The sequence below is a fragment of the Oncorhynchus mykiss genome, chromosome 15, assembly GCF_057628025.1.
Source record: "Oncorhynchus mykiss isolate SJ-2025 chromosome 15, ASM5762802v1, whole genome shotgun sequence".
NCBI lineage: Eukaryota > Metazoa > Chordata > Actinopteri > Salmoniformes > Salmonidae > Oncorhynchus > Oncorhynchus mykiss.
Window position 1 is genome coordinate 54500001 of NC_143036.1, and position 16051 is coordinate 54516051.

General features: G+C 48.0%; 1 protein-coding gene across 2 annotated transcripts in view; it reads right to left on the bottom strand.

Moving 5' to 3' along the window:
• Positions 1–15591, bottom strand: part of LOC110490739 (diacylglycerol kinase iota) — a 68323-nt gene extending 52732 nt beyond the window's left edge. The window contains exon 1 of one of the 2 annotated variants that reach the window (XM_036944558.2): positions 14925–15591. In XM_036944558.2, the coding sequence (XP_036800453.2) occupies positions 14925–15157 (233 nt within the window). In that variant the 5' untranslated portion in view covers positions 15158–15591. The remainder of the gene's footprint in view (positions 1–14924) is intronic. The other variant, XM_036944559.2, reaches the window with a different exon arrangement.
• Between the last annotated feature and the right edge of the window lie 460 nt (positions 15592–16051).

The window sequence follows — 16051 nt, forward strand, 5'->3', positions numbered from 1 at the left end:
ATGTAGTTTAATTTCTGGTACAAAACATTGACCCAGGTGGGACTGAAGGGAAAACTGAGATGGAATAATGTTGTAATAGGGTTAGAATGAGGTCATAACAACATTGTATCACAGTTTAAACAAGAGTTAGATTGTATTCATGTTGTAATAGGGTTAGGCAACGGTTATAATAAGGTTAGAGTTGAGTAGGAATAACGTTGGAACAGGATTAGACAGAGGCTAGGCTTGCTGCTGAGGGAGTGGTGTCTCCTGGCTTCTGTCTCACTCTCATCTCTTCACTGGCTAATAGAATCAATGATTTACTAAATGAGGCTCTGCTACCCAGAGCAATCAGTCCACGCTGGAACAGAGCAGGGTAAACACACACACAACCTCCCAGGCCACAGCTGGAGAGCTGTTCTAGAATTACCGAGATCTCCAAACAACTGTTCTGTGTATTGTGTGCTGTGTGTGTGCGTGTGTGTGTGTGTGTGTGTGCACAGAGAAATTCACAGAGTAAATCTCACATGCATCAAGACTATTGCAATTAACTCCCACACCTGTCTGGATGCTAGAACCACATAATTGTATTCTGTGTGTGTGTGTGTGTGTGTGTGTGTGTGTGTGTGTGTGTGTGTGTGTGTGTGTGACTGGTAGGATTACAGAACACTGCTAGTCCCTCAGCACTCAGAGATGAGCTAATGCCTTGCTTGATCACACACACACACACACACACACACAAACTCTGCTCACACATAAACCCTGACACATTGGCAGATCATGCATTAGGATGAGGATGTGAGAGGTGTGCATCACCTCCTCTCTCTCTCTCCTCTCCCTCTCTTTCTCTCTCTGCCTCCCTCTCTCCATTCTCTCTCCTCTCCCTCTCTTTCTCTCTCTGCCTCCCTCTCTCCATTCTCTCTGCCTCTCTCTCTCCATTCTCTCTCTGCCTCCCTCTCTTTCTATCTCTTCCTCCCTCTCTTTCTCTCTCTCTGCCACCCTCCATTCTCTATCCTCTCCCTCTCCTTCTCTATCTGCCTCCCTCTCTTTCTCTCTCTGCCTCCCTCTCTCCATTCTCTCTCCTCTCCCTCTATTTCTCTCTCTGCCTCCCTCTCTTCTCTCTCTGCCTCCTTCTCTCATTCTCTCTCTGCCTCCCTCTCTCCATTCTCTCTCCTCTCCCTCTCTTTCTCTCTCTGCCTCCCTCTCTTTCTCTCTCTGCATCCCTCTCTCCATTCTCTCTCTACCTCCCTCTCCCCATTCTCTCACGTCTCCCTCTCTCCATTCTCTCTCCTGTCCCTCTCTGCCTCTCTCTGCCTCCCTCTCTCCATTCTCTCTGCCTCTCTCTCTCCATTCTCTCTCTGCCTCCCTCTCTTTCTATCTCTTCCTCCCTCTCTTTCTCTCTCTCTGCCACCCTCCATTCTCTATCCTCTCCCTCTCCTTCTCTATCTGCCTCCCTCTCTTTCTCTCTCTGCCTCCCTCTCTCCATTCTCTCTCCTCTCCCTCTATTTCTCTCTCTGCCTCCCTCTCTTCTCTCTCTGCCTCCTTCTCTCATTCTCTCTCTGCCTCCCTCTCTCCATTCTCTCTCCTCTCCCTCTCTTTCTCTCTCTGCCTCCCTCTCTTTCTCTCTCTGCATCCCTCTCTCCATTCTCTCTCTACCTCCCTCTCCCCATTCTCTCACGTCTCCCTCTCTCCATTCTCTCTCCTGTCCCTCTATTTCTCTCTCTGCCTCCCTTTCTCCATTCTCTCTCCTGTCCCTCTATTTCTCTCTCTGCCTCCCTTTCTCCATTCTCTCTCCTCTCCCTCTCTTTCTCTCTCTGCCTCCCTCTCTCCATTCTCTCTCCACTCCCTCTCTTTCTCTCTCTGCCTCCCTCTCTCGATTCTCCTCTCCCTCTCCATTCTCTCTCCTCTCACTCTTACCATTCTCTCTCCTATCCCTCTCCATTCTCTATCCTCTCCTTCTCTCCATTCTCTCTCCTCTCCCTCTCTCCAATCTCTCACGTCTCCCTCTCTCCATTCTCTCTCCTGTCCCTCTATTTCTCTCTCTGCCTCCCTTTCTCCATTCTCTCTCCTGTCCCTCTATTTCTCTCTCTGCCTCCCTTTCTCCATTCTCTCTCCTCTCCCTCTCTTTCTCTCTCTGCCTCCCTCTCTCCATTCTCTCTCTACCTCCCTCTCTCCATTCTCTCACGTCTCCCTCTCTCCATTCTCTCTCCTCTCCCTCTCTTTCTCTCTCTGCCTCCCTCTCTCGATTCTCCTCTCCCTCTCCATTCTCTCTCCTCTCACTCTTACCATTCTCTCTCCTATCCCTCTCCATTCTCTATCCTCTCCCTCTCTCCATTCTCTCTCCTCTCCCTCTCTCCAATCTCTCTCTGCCTCCCTCTCTCCATTCTCTCTCGCCTCCCTCTCTCAGTTTCTCTCTCCTCTCCCTCTCTTTCTCTCTCCTCTCCCTCCCTTTCTCTCTCTTCCTGTCTCTCTCCATTCTCTCACCTCTCCCTCTCTTTCTCTCTCTGCCTCCCTCTCTCCATTCTCTCTCCTCTCCCTCTCTTTCTCTCTCTGCCTCCCTCTCTCCTCTCCCTCTCTTTCTCTCTCTGCCTCCCTCTCTTTCTCTCTATCTTCCTCCCTCTCTCCATTCTCTCTCCTCTCCCTCTCTCCATTCTCTATCCTCTCCCTCTCTTTCTCTCTCTGCCTCCCTCTCTTTCTCTCTCTGCATCCCTCTCTCCATTCTCTCTCTACCTCCCTCTCCCCATTCTCTCACGTCTCCCTCTCTCCATTCTCTCTCCTGTCCCTCTCTTTCTCTCTCTGCCTCCCTCTCTCCATTCTCTCTGCCTCTCTCTCTCCATTCTCTCTCTGCCTCCCTCTCTTTCTATCTCTTCCTCCCTCTCTTTCTCTCTCTCTGCCACCCTCCATTCTCTATCCTCTCCCTCTCCTTCTCTATCTGCCTCCCTCTCTTTCTCTCTCTGCCTCCCTCTCTCCATTCTCTCTCCTCTCCCTCTATTTCTCTCTCTGCCTCCCTCTCTTCTCTCTCTGCCTCCTTCTCTCATTCTCTCTCTGCCTCCCTCTCTCCATTCTCTCTCCTCTCCCTCTCTTTCTCTCTCTGCCTCCCTCTCTTTCTCTCTCTGCATCCCTCTCTCCATTCTCTCTCTACCTCCCTCTCCCCATTCTCTCACGTCTCCCTCTCTCCATTCTCTCTCCTGTCCCTCTATTTCTCTCTCTGCCTCCCTTTCTCCATTCTCTCTCCTGTCCCTCTATTTCTCTCTCTGCCTCCCTTTCTCCATTCTCTCTCCTCTCCCTCTCTTTCTCTCTCTGCCTCCCTCTCTCCATTCTCTCTCCACTCCCTCTCTTTCTCTCTCTGCCTCCCTCTCTCGATTCTCCTCTCCCTCTCCATTCTCTCTCCTCTCACTCTTACCATTCTCTCTCCTATCCCTCTCCATTCTCTATCCTCTCCTTCTCTCCATTCTCTCTCCTCTCCCTCTCTCCAATCTCTCACGTCTCCCTCTCTCCATTCTCTCTCCTGTCCCTCTATTTCTCTCTCTGCCTCCCTTTCTCCATTCTCTCTCCTGTCCCTCTATTTCTCTCTCTGCCTCCCTTTCTCCATTCTCTCTCCTCTCCCTCTCTTTCTCTCTCTGCCTCCCTCTCTCCATTCTCTCTCTACCTCCCTATCTCCATTCTCTCACGTCTCCCTCTCTCCATTCTCTCTCCTCTCCCTCTCTTTCTCTCTCTGCCTCCCTCTCTCGATTCTCCTCTCCCTCTCCATTCTCTCTCCTCTCACTCTTACCATTCTCTCTCCTATCCCTCTCCATTCTCTATCCTCTCCCTCTCTCCATTCTCTCTCCTCTCCCTCTCTCCAATCTCTCTCTGCCTCCCTCTCTCCATTCTCTCTCGCCTCCCTCTCTCAGTTTCTCTCTCCTCTCCCTCTCTTTCTCTCTCCTCTCCCTCCCTTTCTCTCTCTTCCTGTCTCTCTCCATTCTCTCACCTCTCCCTCTCTTTCTCTCTCTGCCTCCCTCTCTCCATTCTCTCTCTCCTCCCTCTCTTTCTCTCTCTGCCTCCCTCTCTCCTCTCCCTCTCTTTCTCTCTCTGCCTCCCTCTCTTTCTCTCTCTCTTCCTCCCTCTCTCCATTCTCTCTCCTCTCCCTCTCTCCATTCTCTATCCTCTCCCTCTCTTTCTCTCTCTGCCTCCCTCTCTTCTCTCTCTGCTCCCTCTCTCCATTCTCTCTCTGCCTCCCTCTCTTCATTCTCTTTCCTCTCCCTCTCTCCTCTCCATCACTTTCTCTCTCTGCCTCCCTCTCTCCATTCTCTCTCTACCTCCTTCTCTCCATTCTCTCACGTCTCCCTCTCTCCATTCTCTCTCCTCTCCCTCTATTTCTCTCTCTGCCTCCCTCTCTCCATTCTCTCTCCTCTCCCTCTCTTTATCTCTCTGCCTCCCTCTCTTTCTCTCTCTCTTCCTCCCTCTCTCCATTCTCTCTCCTCTCCCTCTCTCCATTCTCTAACCTCTCCCTCTCTTTCTCTCTCTGCCTCCCTCTCTCCATTCTCTCTCCTCTCCCTGTATTTCTCTCTCTGCCTCTCTCTCTTCTCTCTCTGCCTCCCTCTCTCCATTCTCTCTCTGCCTCCCTCTCTCCTTTCTCTCTCTGCCTCCCTCTCTCCATTCTCTCTCTACCTCCCTCTCTCCATTCTCTCATTTCTCCCTCTCTCCATTCTCTCTCCTCTCCCTCTATTTCTCTCTCTGCCTCCCTCTCTCCATTCTCTCTCCTCTCCCTCTCTTTCTATCTCTGCCTCCCTCTCCATTCTCTCTCCTACCCCTCTCTTTCTCTCGCTGCCTCCCTCTCTCGATTCTCCTCTCCCTCTCCATTCTCACTCCTCTCACTCTCTCCATTCTCTCTCCTCTCCCTCTCCATTCTCTATCCTCTCCCTCTATTTCTCTCTCTGCCTCCCTCCCTCCAATCTCTCTCCTCTCCCTCTTTTTCTCTCTCTGCTTCACTCTCTCGATTCTCCTCCCCCTCCATTCTCTCTCCTCTCTCTCTCCACTCTCTCTCCTCTCCCTCTCCATTCTCTATCCTCTCCCTCTCTCCATTCGCTCTTGTCTCCCTCTCTCCAGTCTCTCTCTGCCTCCCTCTCTCCATTCTCTCTCCTCTCCCTCTCTTTGCCTCCCTCTCTCCATTCTCTCTCCTCTCCCTCTCATTATCTCTCTGCCACCCTCTCCCTCACTTTCTCTCTCTTCCCGTCTCTCTCCATTCTCTCTCCTCTCCATCTCTTTCTCTCTCTGCCTCCCTCTCTCCATTCTCTCTCCTCTCCATCTATTTCTCTCTCTGCCTCCCTCTCTCCATTCTCTCTCCTCTCCCTCTCTTTCTCTCTCTGCCACCCTCTCTCCATTCTCTCTCCTCTCCCTATCTTTCTCTCGCCTCTCCCTCTCCATCCTCTCTCCTCTCCCTCGCTCCATTCTCTCTCCTCTCCCTCTCTTTCTCCTTCCATTCTCTCTCCTCTCCCTCTCTTTCTCTCTCCTCTCCCTCTCTCCATTCTCTCTCCTCCCCCTCTCTTTCTCTCTCTGCCTCCCTTTCTCCATTCTCTCTCCTCTACCTCCATCATCTCTCCTCTCCCTCTCTCCATTCTCTCTCCTCTCTCCATTCTCACTCCTCTCCCTCTCATTCTCTCTCCTCTTCCTCTCTTTCTCTCTCCTCTCCCTCTCTTTCTCCCTCTGCCTCCCTCTCTCCATTCTCTCTCCTCTCCCAATTTGTCTCTCTCTGCCTCCCTCTCTCCTCTCCCTCTCTTTGCCTCCCTCTCTCCATTCTCTCTCCTCTCCCTCTCTTTCTCTCTCCTCTCCCTCTCTCCATTCTCTCTCCTCTTCCTCTCTTTCTCTCTCCTCTCCCTCTCTCCAATCTCTCTCCTCTCCCTCTCTTTCTCTGTCTGCCTGTCTCTCTCCATTTTCTCTCCTCTCCCTCTCTTTCTCTCTCTGCCTTCCTCTCTCCATTCTCTCTCCTCTCCCTCTCTTTCTCTCTCCTCTCCCTCTCTCCATTCTCTCTCCTCTTCCTCTCTTTCTCTCTCCTCTCCCTCTCTCCAATCTCTCTCCTCTCCCTCTCTTTCTCTGTCTGCCTGTCTCTCTCCATTCTCTCTCCTCTCCCTCTCTTTCTCTCTCTGCCTTCCTCTCTCCATTCTCTCTCCTCTCCATCTCTTTCTCTCTCTGCATCCCTCTCTCCATTCTCTCTCCTCTCCCTCTCTCCATTCTCTCTCCTCTCTCCTATCCCTCTTTCAATTGTCTCTCCTCTCCCTCTCTTCATTCTCTCTCCGCTCCCTCTCTCCATTCTCTATCTGCCTCCCTCTCTCCATTCTAACTCCTCTCCCTCTCTTTCTCTCTGCCTCTCTTTCTCTCTCTGCCTCCCTCTCTCCATTTTCTCTCCTCTCCCTCTCTTACTCTCTCTGCCACCCTCTTTCCATTCTCTCTCCTCTACCTCTCAATTTTCTCTCATCTCCTTCTCTTTCTCTCCCTGCCTCCCTCTATATCTCTCTCTGTCTCCCCCTCTCCATTCTCTCTGCCTCCCTCTCTCCATTCTCTCTCTGCCTCCCTCTCTTTCTCTCTCTGCACACCTCTCTGACTCCCTCTCCCCATTTTCTCTCTGCCTCCCTCTCTCCATTCTCTCTCCGCTCCCTCTCTTTCACTTTCTGCCTCCCTCTCTTTCTCTCTCTGCCTCCCTCTCCATTATCTCTCCTCTCCCTCTTTCTCTCTCTGCCTCCCTCTCTCCATTCTCTCTCCTCTCCATCTCTTTCTCTCTCTGCCTCCCTCTCTCCATTCTCTCTCTGCCTACCTCTCTCAATTCTCTCTCCTCTCCCTCTCTCCATTCTCTCTCCCCTCCCTCTCTCTCCATTCTCTCCTCTCCCATTCTCCATTCTAACTCCTCTCATCTCCCTCTCTTTCTCGTTCTGCCTCCCTCTCTTTCTCTCTCTGCCTCCCTCTCTCCTCTCCCTCTTTCTCTCTCTGCCTCCCTCTCTCCATTCTCTCTCCTCTCCCTTTCTTTCTCTCTTTGCCTCCCTCTCTTTCTCTCTCTGCCTCCCTCTCTCCATTCTCTCTCTGCCTCCCTCTCTTTCTCTCTCTGCCTTCCTCTCTTTCTCTCTCTGCCTCCCTCTCTTCCTCACTTTGCCTCCCTCTCTCGATTCTCTCTCCTCTCCCTCTCTCGATTCTCTCTCCTCTCCCTCTATTCCTCTCTCAGCCAGACGTGTGTCACAGTGATGGAGTCACTCTCAGCTCAGTTGGGCTGACTGTGGCACCGCCAGATGGACTGGACAGGCCCGAGAGAGGGGGGGGGGTGTATTTGTCTGGGCAGAGAGCTCTGACTGAAAAAACAGCAGGTTTAACAGGCACACACCACACCTGTTCCTGTTCAGCCATCCACTCTGGGGCCAAGTGAATCCTGCTGAAGCTTGGGGCTGTAGTAGGGCCCCTCAGCCTGGTCTGCCTGGTGCTGGGTGATGTGATGTTGGGGGGGGGCAGGAGCCAGGCAGCAGGAAAAGCCTCTTACAGCCAGTCAGACACCAAATAAGGAGAGACTGACTCCACGCAGCCTGAACATCCAATCCCCTTAATGCCTCATCACGCTGCATTATGGGAGAAAAACACCAGCCGCCAGCCCCAACCTCAGCGCTGCTCTGCTCTGGAAAATGCCAGGAGACAGAGAGACCTTTTAAAGGAATAATCTGTCCTCTACTCCTAAAACAGACATCACCCCATTCCTCTCCTCACCACACAGATTAAGACTGACGGTTACCTACACACTCCAATCAAATAAAACACTGGCATGCACACACACACACACACACCTATCACATACACACACACATACACACACACACCTCTCACACACACCTCACACATATCTTAGTGTCAGACAACCAGGACCGGGTATTACAACCCACATGGAGGAGGATGTGTCACACTAATATTGTCCTAGTGTGTGTGTGTGTGTGTGTGTGTGTGTGTGTGTGCTGCATGTGCGCGTGTGTGCGCTCGCGCGTGTGTGCGTACTGCGTGTGTGTACGCATGCGTGCGATTCACAGATTCATGATTAAAACCCCTACACACACACATTCACCGGCTGTCAAAACTCCAGAAACTCAGCAGCTGTCCACCTCCTCGCACCAAACCAAAGCACAGAGAATGATCAACTCCTCCTCTCCCTTTGTAATCAAAGGGTTTATTTAAAGGGGTCACCCCCTGGGCCCTGATCTTTGAGCCCCTGTTTGTCTGTCTTGTCCGTCTGGTTGCTCCCTATGCCTTCTGCCTGCTTGAGAAATACACGAGAAGTCACTGAATGAAGGGACAGAAGGACAGAAGGACAGAAAGAGAGAGAGAGAGAGAGAGAGAGAGAGAGAGAGAGAGAGAGAGAGAGAGAGAGAGAGAGAGAAAGAGACAGACAGAGACGGAGATGGAGAGAGAGAGAGAGAGAGACAGACAGAGACGGAGAGAGAGAGAGAGAGAGAGAGAGAGAGAGAGAGAGAGAGAGAGAGAGAGAGAGAGAGAGAGAGAGAGAGAGAGAGAGAGAGAGAGAGACAGACAGACAGACAGACAGACAGACAGACAGAGACAGAGACAGAGACAGAGGAGACAAGGGGGATCATTGAAACAGGCCAGATAGAAGCAGACAGTTGTAAGCCCTCTCTCTGCTGCAGAGACAGCCGTTCAGTGTGTTATCATTATGTATTCATCTGTATATAACGATGGCGTCAGCAGCACGCTGTCTCTGTGGCACATGAATAAGTTAGAGAGGAAACGGAGGGGATGTACTTCCTCCCTGTTGTACAGCCCAGAGAGAGAGATGAGAGAGAGAGAGAGAGAGTCAAGAGTAACCTTGGGAAAATCCTCTGCATTATTATTAACAGCAGACTCGTACATTTCCTCAATGAAAACAATGTACTGAGCAAATGTCAAATTGGCTTTTTACCAAATTACCGTACAACAGACCATGTATTCACCCTGCACACCCTAATTGACAACCAAACAAACCAAAACAAAGGCAAAGTCTTCTCATGCTTTGTTGATTTCAAAAAAGCCTTCGACTCAATCTGGCATGAGGATCTGCTATACAAACTGATGGAAAGTGGTGTTGGGGGTAAAACATACGACATTATAAAATCCATGTACACAAACAACAAGTGTGCGGTTAAAATTGGCAAAAAACACACACATTTCTTCACACAGGGTCATGGGGTTAGACAGGGATGCAGCTTAAGCCCCACCCTCTTCAACATATATATCAACGAATTGGCGCGGGCACTGGAAAAGTCTGCAGCACCCGGCCTCCCCCTGCTAGAATCCGAAGTCAAATGTCTGCTGTTTGCTGATGATCTGGTTCTTCTGTCACCAACCAAGGAGGGCCTACAGCAGCAGCTAGATCTAATGCACAGATTCTGTCAGACCTGGGCCCTGACAGTAAATCTCAGTAAGACCAAAATAATGGTATTCCAAAAAAGGTCCAGTCACCAGGACCACAAATACAAATTCCATCTAGACACTGTTGCCCTAGAGCACACAAAAAAACTATACATACCTTGGCCTAAACATCAGCGCCACAGGTAACTTCCACAAAGCTGTGAACGATCTGAGAGACAAGGCAAGAAGGGCATTCTATGCCATCAAAAGAAACATAAATTTCAACATACCAATTAGGATTTGGCTAAAAATACTTGAATCAGTCATAGAGCCCATTGCCCTTTATGGTTGTGAGGTCTGGGGTCCGCTCACCAACCAAGACTTTACAAAATGGGACAAACACCAAATTGAGACTCTGCACGCAGAATTCTGCAAAAATATCCTCCGTGTACAACGTAGAACACCGAATAATGCATGCAGAGCAGAATTAGGCCGATACCCACTAATTATCAAAATCCAGAAAAGAGCCGTTAAATTCTACAACCACCTAAAAGGAAGCGATTCACAAACCTTCCATAACAAAGCCATCACCTACAGAGAGATGAACCTGGAGAAGAGTCCCCTAAGCAAGCTGGTCCTGGGGCTCTGTTCACAAACACAAACACACCCTACAGAGCCCCAGGACAACAGCACAATTAGACCCAACCAAATCATGAGAAAACAAAAAGATAATTACTTAACACATTGGAAAGAATTAACAAAAAAACAGAGCAAACTAGAATGCTATTTGGCCCTACACAGAGAGTACACAGCGGCAGAATACCTGACCACTGTGACTGACCCAAAATTAAGGAAAGCTTTGACTATGTACAGACTCAGTGAGCATTGCTATTGAGAAAGGCCGCCGTAGGCAGACATGGCTCTCAAGAGAAGACAGGCTATGTGCTCACTGCCCACAAAATGAGGTGGAAACTGAGCTGCACTTCCTAACCTCCTGCCCAATGTATGACCATATTAGAGAGACATATTTCCCTCAGATTACACAGATCCACAAAGAATTCGAAAACAAATCCAAATTTGAAAAACTCCCATATCTACTGGGTGAAATTCCACAGTGTGCCATCACAGCAGCAAGATTTGTGACCTGTTGCCACGAGAAAAGGGCAACCAGTGAAGAACAAACACCATTGTAAATACAACCCATATTTATGTTTATTTATTTTATCTTGTGTCCTTTAACCATTTGTACATTGTTAAAACACTGTATATATATATATAATATGACATTTGTAATGTCTTTACTGTTTTGAAACTTCTGTATGTGTAATGTTTACTGTTAATATTTGTTTATTTCACTTTATATATTCACTTTGTATGTTGTCTACCGTGATTGCTTTGGCAATGTTAACACATGTTTCCCATGCCAATAAAGCCCTTGAATTGAATTGAATTGAATTGAGAGAGCGAGAGAGAGAGAGGTTTTATAGCTCAGAGTCAGCCTTGAATATTGACAACATTTTGTCTTGTATTTCCCATAGACAACCACTACCAGGCCCAGGCTCTTCCCAAGGACATCCAACCACTAACAGGCCCAGTGCAAAGTTAAAGCTAGAATCCTTAGTTGCTATATCCATTTTTGGACTTCTATGAGATATACCAATCATTATTGAAGACTATAGCCTATAAAGGCCTCACAAGCTTAGTCCAACTGTCGTACTCCATTAGGACCCAAAATATAAGCTTGTCAACAACACAAATGTAAACAAACACTGTTATAGGCTCAAAACATGGTTAAAACTACAAATTTGATGTCATGGATGTCAGTCCATAGCCATGGATACATTTCTCCAGCCCCACAGTTATCTAGCGACACAGGAGGACGCTTTGTTATCGTTTCAGTTAAGGATGAGGTTTTGGATGAGGTTTTGGCAGCTCAGTTGATATACAGCATGAAGCGGTAGAGGTACAGTAGGCCCAGATCTGCCTGTAGGCTACGTCCTCTCTCCTCCGTTCTCTCTCTCCACCTTTTGAAACAAAGGTTAAAAGGTCAACGAGAAGAGGTGACGTGGAGCCCGAACGTGGACGAAAATGCACTTGTAATGAAATGAGAAGCTCCTTGACGTTTACAGGGGCGGATCCCATAATAAATGTGTAAAGTTATCAAAATAAATGAAGTAAGTTGTGCAAGACATTTTACAAGATAAAAGGATAAGTAGCATGTTGTTTCTAAATGTGCTCCGTGCTTTTCTCCTCCGACAACGCTACATTTGATTCTAAGGGGTTGTGGCAGATATCGAAACTCTTCCGCGGTAGGATGCACTTGTGCTTCCTCGCCAAAAGGAGGCTGTCGAGGAGGAGAGGGCCGTCTTCCGTTCGCCTACTAACGAATTGACACACTCCTCGACCACTCGACCCCAGTTTCCCAGCGGTCACGGAGGAGAAAGGACGAAGGAGAGGAGACGGGGGATGGTCTTTTGTCCAAACAAGAAAAGGTCTATGAACCTCTTTCCATCGGAGTTTGTCAGGAACAGAAATCCTTGAATATGCATGTTGAACTGTTCACCGGTTTCGGTCGGGAGGATGAGAAAATGTATCATCTTGAACAACTCTACAATTAGGACTCTGATTGGCTGTTCAAAAAAGCCCAAGTCTCTTTCTGAGGCCAAGTTCCAGGCTGAGCGCTCTACTCTCACACTGTGATAACTGATTACTGTAAACCCATAAAGGCCTGCTGTGGAGTTTTACGCCAATATTTGAGTCTGGGTAATGGATGTTGTGGCCTTTTCATGGCAAACAGACCTTGCCCAATTCTGGGCCGGATTTGGACCGGAACCAATTTTGCTGTCAGCGTCTGTCTGTTCTGGTCAGTTCAATGCTTCCTTCAGTTACTGCAGGCAGGAACTGCGATCAGGGAACCAAATCCAGAAAGCGTCTCAGAGTAGGAGTGCTGATCTCGGATCTGTCCATATAATCTTATTCATTGTGACCTAAAAGGCAGAACTGATCCTAGAACAGCACTCCTACTCGGAGACGCTTTGTGGACGAGGGCCCAGATATCAGAGTTGATGTTATTGCATCTTGTTCCGTTTCTCTCTGTGTGGTTGTTAATCTTCTCTCTGTTGTTGGGTGTCCTGGTTGAGGATCATCACCATCTCTAATTGGGAGATGAAATGAAAACGATTTTATCCCACATGAGAGAGAAAGGCTTTGAACGTCTCCCTCTGGGAGATAGGCTACTCCACATACAACACAGACAAGAACACATGCGAACGCATGCAAACACACACTTGGGTACACACACACACACACATGCGCAAGCACGCTTGCTAATACGCATTCACTCACAGACACACACAGTGGACTAATTTTCAGAGTTTCTAGGGCGGATACATAAGTTAAATTGAGTCAGATTCAGTGAGAGTCAGTTGAAGAGTGTTGTGAGTGAAACGGTAATTTCACAGTATTTCACATAAAGGTGCATGACACAATCCTCTATTCACTCTCACACACACACACACACACACACACACACACACAGTGGTGTAAAGTACTTAGGTAAAAATATTTGAATGTACTACATAAGCAGTTGTTTTGGGTATCTGTACTTTACTTGACTATTTATATTTTTGACTAAATGTACTTGAAATTCACTACATTCCTAAATAAAATCATGTACTTTTTACTCCATATATTTTCACCGGACACCTAAAAGTACTCGCTACATTTTGAATGCTTAGCAGGTGATGAAAATAGTCCAATTCACACACTTACCAAAAGAACATCCCTGGTCATCCCTACTGCCGCCGATCTGGCAGACTCATTAAAGACACTTGTTGGAGTGCGGCCCTGACTATCCGTAAATAAATTAAAAATAAGAAAATGATGCCATCTGGTTTGCGTAATATAAGGACTTTTTTATTACGTATTTTGATACTTAAGTATATTTAACCAAAAACTTTTACTCAAGTAGTATTTTACTGGGTGACTTTCACTTTTACTCGAGTCATTTTATATTAAGGTATCTTTACTGTGCCTCAAGTATGACAATTCGTTTTTTTTCGACCACTGCACACACACACATACTGCACACACACACATACTGCACACACACACATACTGTACACACACACATACGCTGGCTGTCTGAGGGCGAAATTTATGCGTAGCAGACAGAGACGTCTCAAAATAGATGAAAGGACCGAGTGCTTTCTGGGAACACAGTCCTGTGTGATCACTCACCCAGTAGGAGTCAGCTCAATGTGGGGATACAACACACTAAGTACACTCTCTCTATTCTCACTTTTCTCTATCTATCTATCTATCTATCTATCTGTCTGTCTGTCTGTCTGTCTGTCTGTCTGTCTGTCTGTCTGTCTGTCTGTCTGTCTGTCTGTCTGTCTGTCTGTCTGTCTGTCTGTCTGAAGGAGATACCTATTACAGGTCTGAAAGGAGTCATTGTTTACACACACACACACACACACACACACACACACACACACACACACACACACACACACTTAGAGCCTTTGATGTTCAACAGCATAATTTCTCAGGTTTCTTTGAATCACACACATAGACCATGGTGAGCTTGGACTTCAAACAGACACATGAGCTGCATGTAATCATGATGCATTCATTCACTATGGCTATTACAAACCAGACAGACAGACAGACAGACAGACAGACAGACAGACAGACAGACAGACAGACAGACAGACAGACAGACAGACAGACAGACAGACAGACTAAAGATGTTAACATCTCTCCACTCAAGCCAAAAGGCAAACAAATCATTAGAAGGTATTGATTTGACCTCCAAAGCAAACCGTTTTCCAATACAACAGGCAGGCAGACAGACACACACACACACACACACACACACACACACACACACACACACACACACACACACACACACACACAGTCTCTCACTAAGTCAGAACGAAAGCTATAGCTTCATCTGGGTGTTGTTGGGCATTAGCCAATTCCACAACCCCAGAAGCTACCTGTCTCAGCAGGCGATCCGAGCTGGCATTCGGGAGAATAGCCTGCCCTACACACACGGCGTGAGAATACATACATCACGGCGAGAGAACACACACACACACGAACACACACACACGGTCTGCAAATCAATAGAGCTAACCCCCCCTCCCCTCCCACACACGACAACACACAGAAAATACAACAATGCGCACACACACGATGGACACTAGGTCAGAAAGCCGGTGTTCTAAAGCCTATGCTGGTTCAGTCAGAGAGCCTACTCTGATAGTTAACACAATTTAATAATGTAAATGTCTACCATAATAGTAATAATACAGTATTTCAGAGGACCTTATGTCGGAAATATGTGTGCTGTCAAAATATATACATCTCTCTCTCTATATATATAGACATAGATGTGTGTGTGTCTGTTCATTGTGTTTTTGTCAATGTTTGTCAATAACAAACAACAGCCCAAGTGAATGTAAATGGGAAGAGAATGATCTACAGTCCTATAATTCCATCTTCCTCTCTGCTGTCTAAATCCTCGTTTTTATCCAAATGACGTCTAGCCCTTATTCCTGAAGGCTAGCCTTCTACCGTTGACTCACCTATACGAAATCTGTTTCCTAAAAGCCAGACCCTTTAATTTCTCCTCCAGCGTCTCCACCTCCATTTCGACGAGGCTACTGAACGTATCGCTGCCCCCCATGGCCTCCTCTTCGCCGCAGCCGGACTCGCTGTCATCCCCGGCCGCTTCCAGTGCGGTCAGTCGGCCGCTGAAGGTCCCGGGGTTGTGCTCCGCCTGGGACGGGCAGGGCTTGGCCAGGGGGTCCATGCTCATGCTGCGGACGGCACTGGACCCCCTCTCCCCGTCTACTCCGGGAGACAGAGACGGTATACGGTGGGTATCGCTGGATGACAGTGTCCGTCCTTTTTATGGTCGCGGTTGTTGAAGGGATCCAAAGCAGCGGGGACCGGTGTTCACCGCACGGTCAAGCACGCGCTGGTGATCGCGAACAACTAGTGCGAGCTGAAGGTCTGGAAATGGCAGCACGAGCTGCGGCGGCATCAACAAGCGTCAGCTCAACAGAAGCTCACGAGCTGCAGCAGGCAGCATCCATCTCCGGCCCCGACAAGGGCATTGTGGGATACTCCTGCTCACCATGCCTCAGCATCATCACTATGGTAAAAGTAGGGCAGAGCAGGGGTGGACTGGGACAACAATTCGGCCCTGGCATTGCATCCAAACCAGCCCACAGCACCGTGCGCACAGCCAACTAATTTCTCCCTGCTGTCACTGGTGACACTAACTTTGTTGGTGGCACCAGCCCATAATGTGGTCAGTCTAAGTCAATCGTATACCTTCATTAAGAAGTGCAATACATAGGCTACTGAGGTATTTAAAAAAAAAAGTTATTTCATCTAAGCAGTGGAAGCAGGAATGCATGATTCAATATATTTTGATGTGCAACCTAATCCAGGGATTGTCATGAATTGAGTTGACAATTAGAAACAGTTGCTATATAAAATTAAGATGACCAGTGTAGCTGTGTAAATATATATATATTTTTTAAACAATGGCATGGAGGGAACTACATATACTAGACTATACATTTCGCGATAGTCCTTTGAAACACTTGTGTTATTTATAACACAGAAATCAACTACCCATCCACAGTTTCCTTATTAATCTTTGCCTATCTAGCAATTTTACAATCACTCAAGTTTGGTAGCC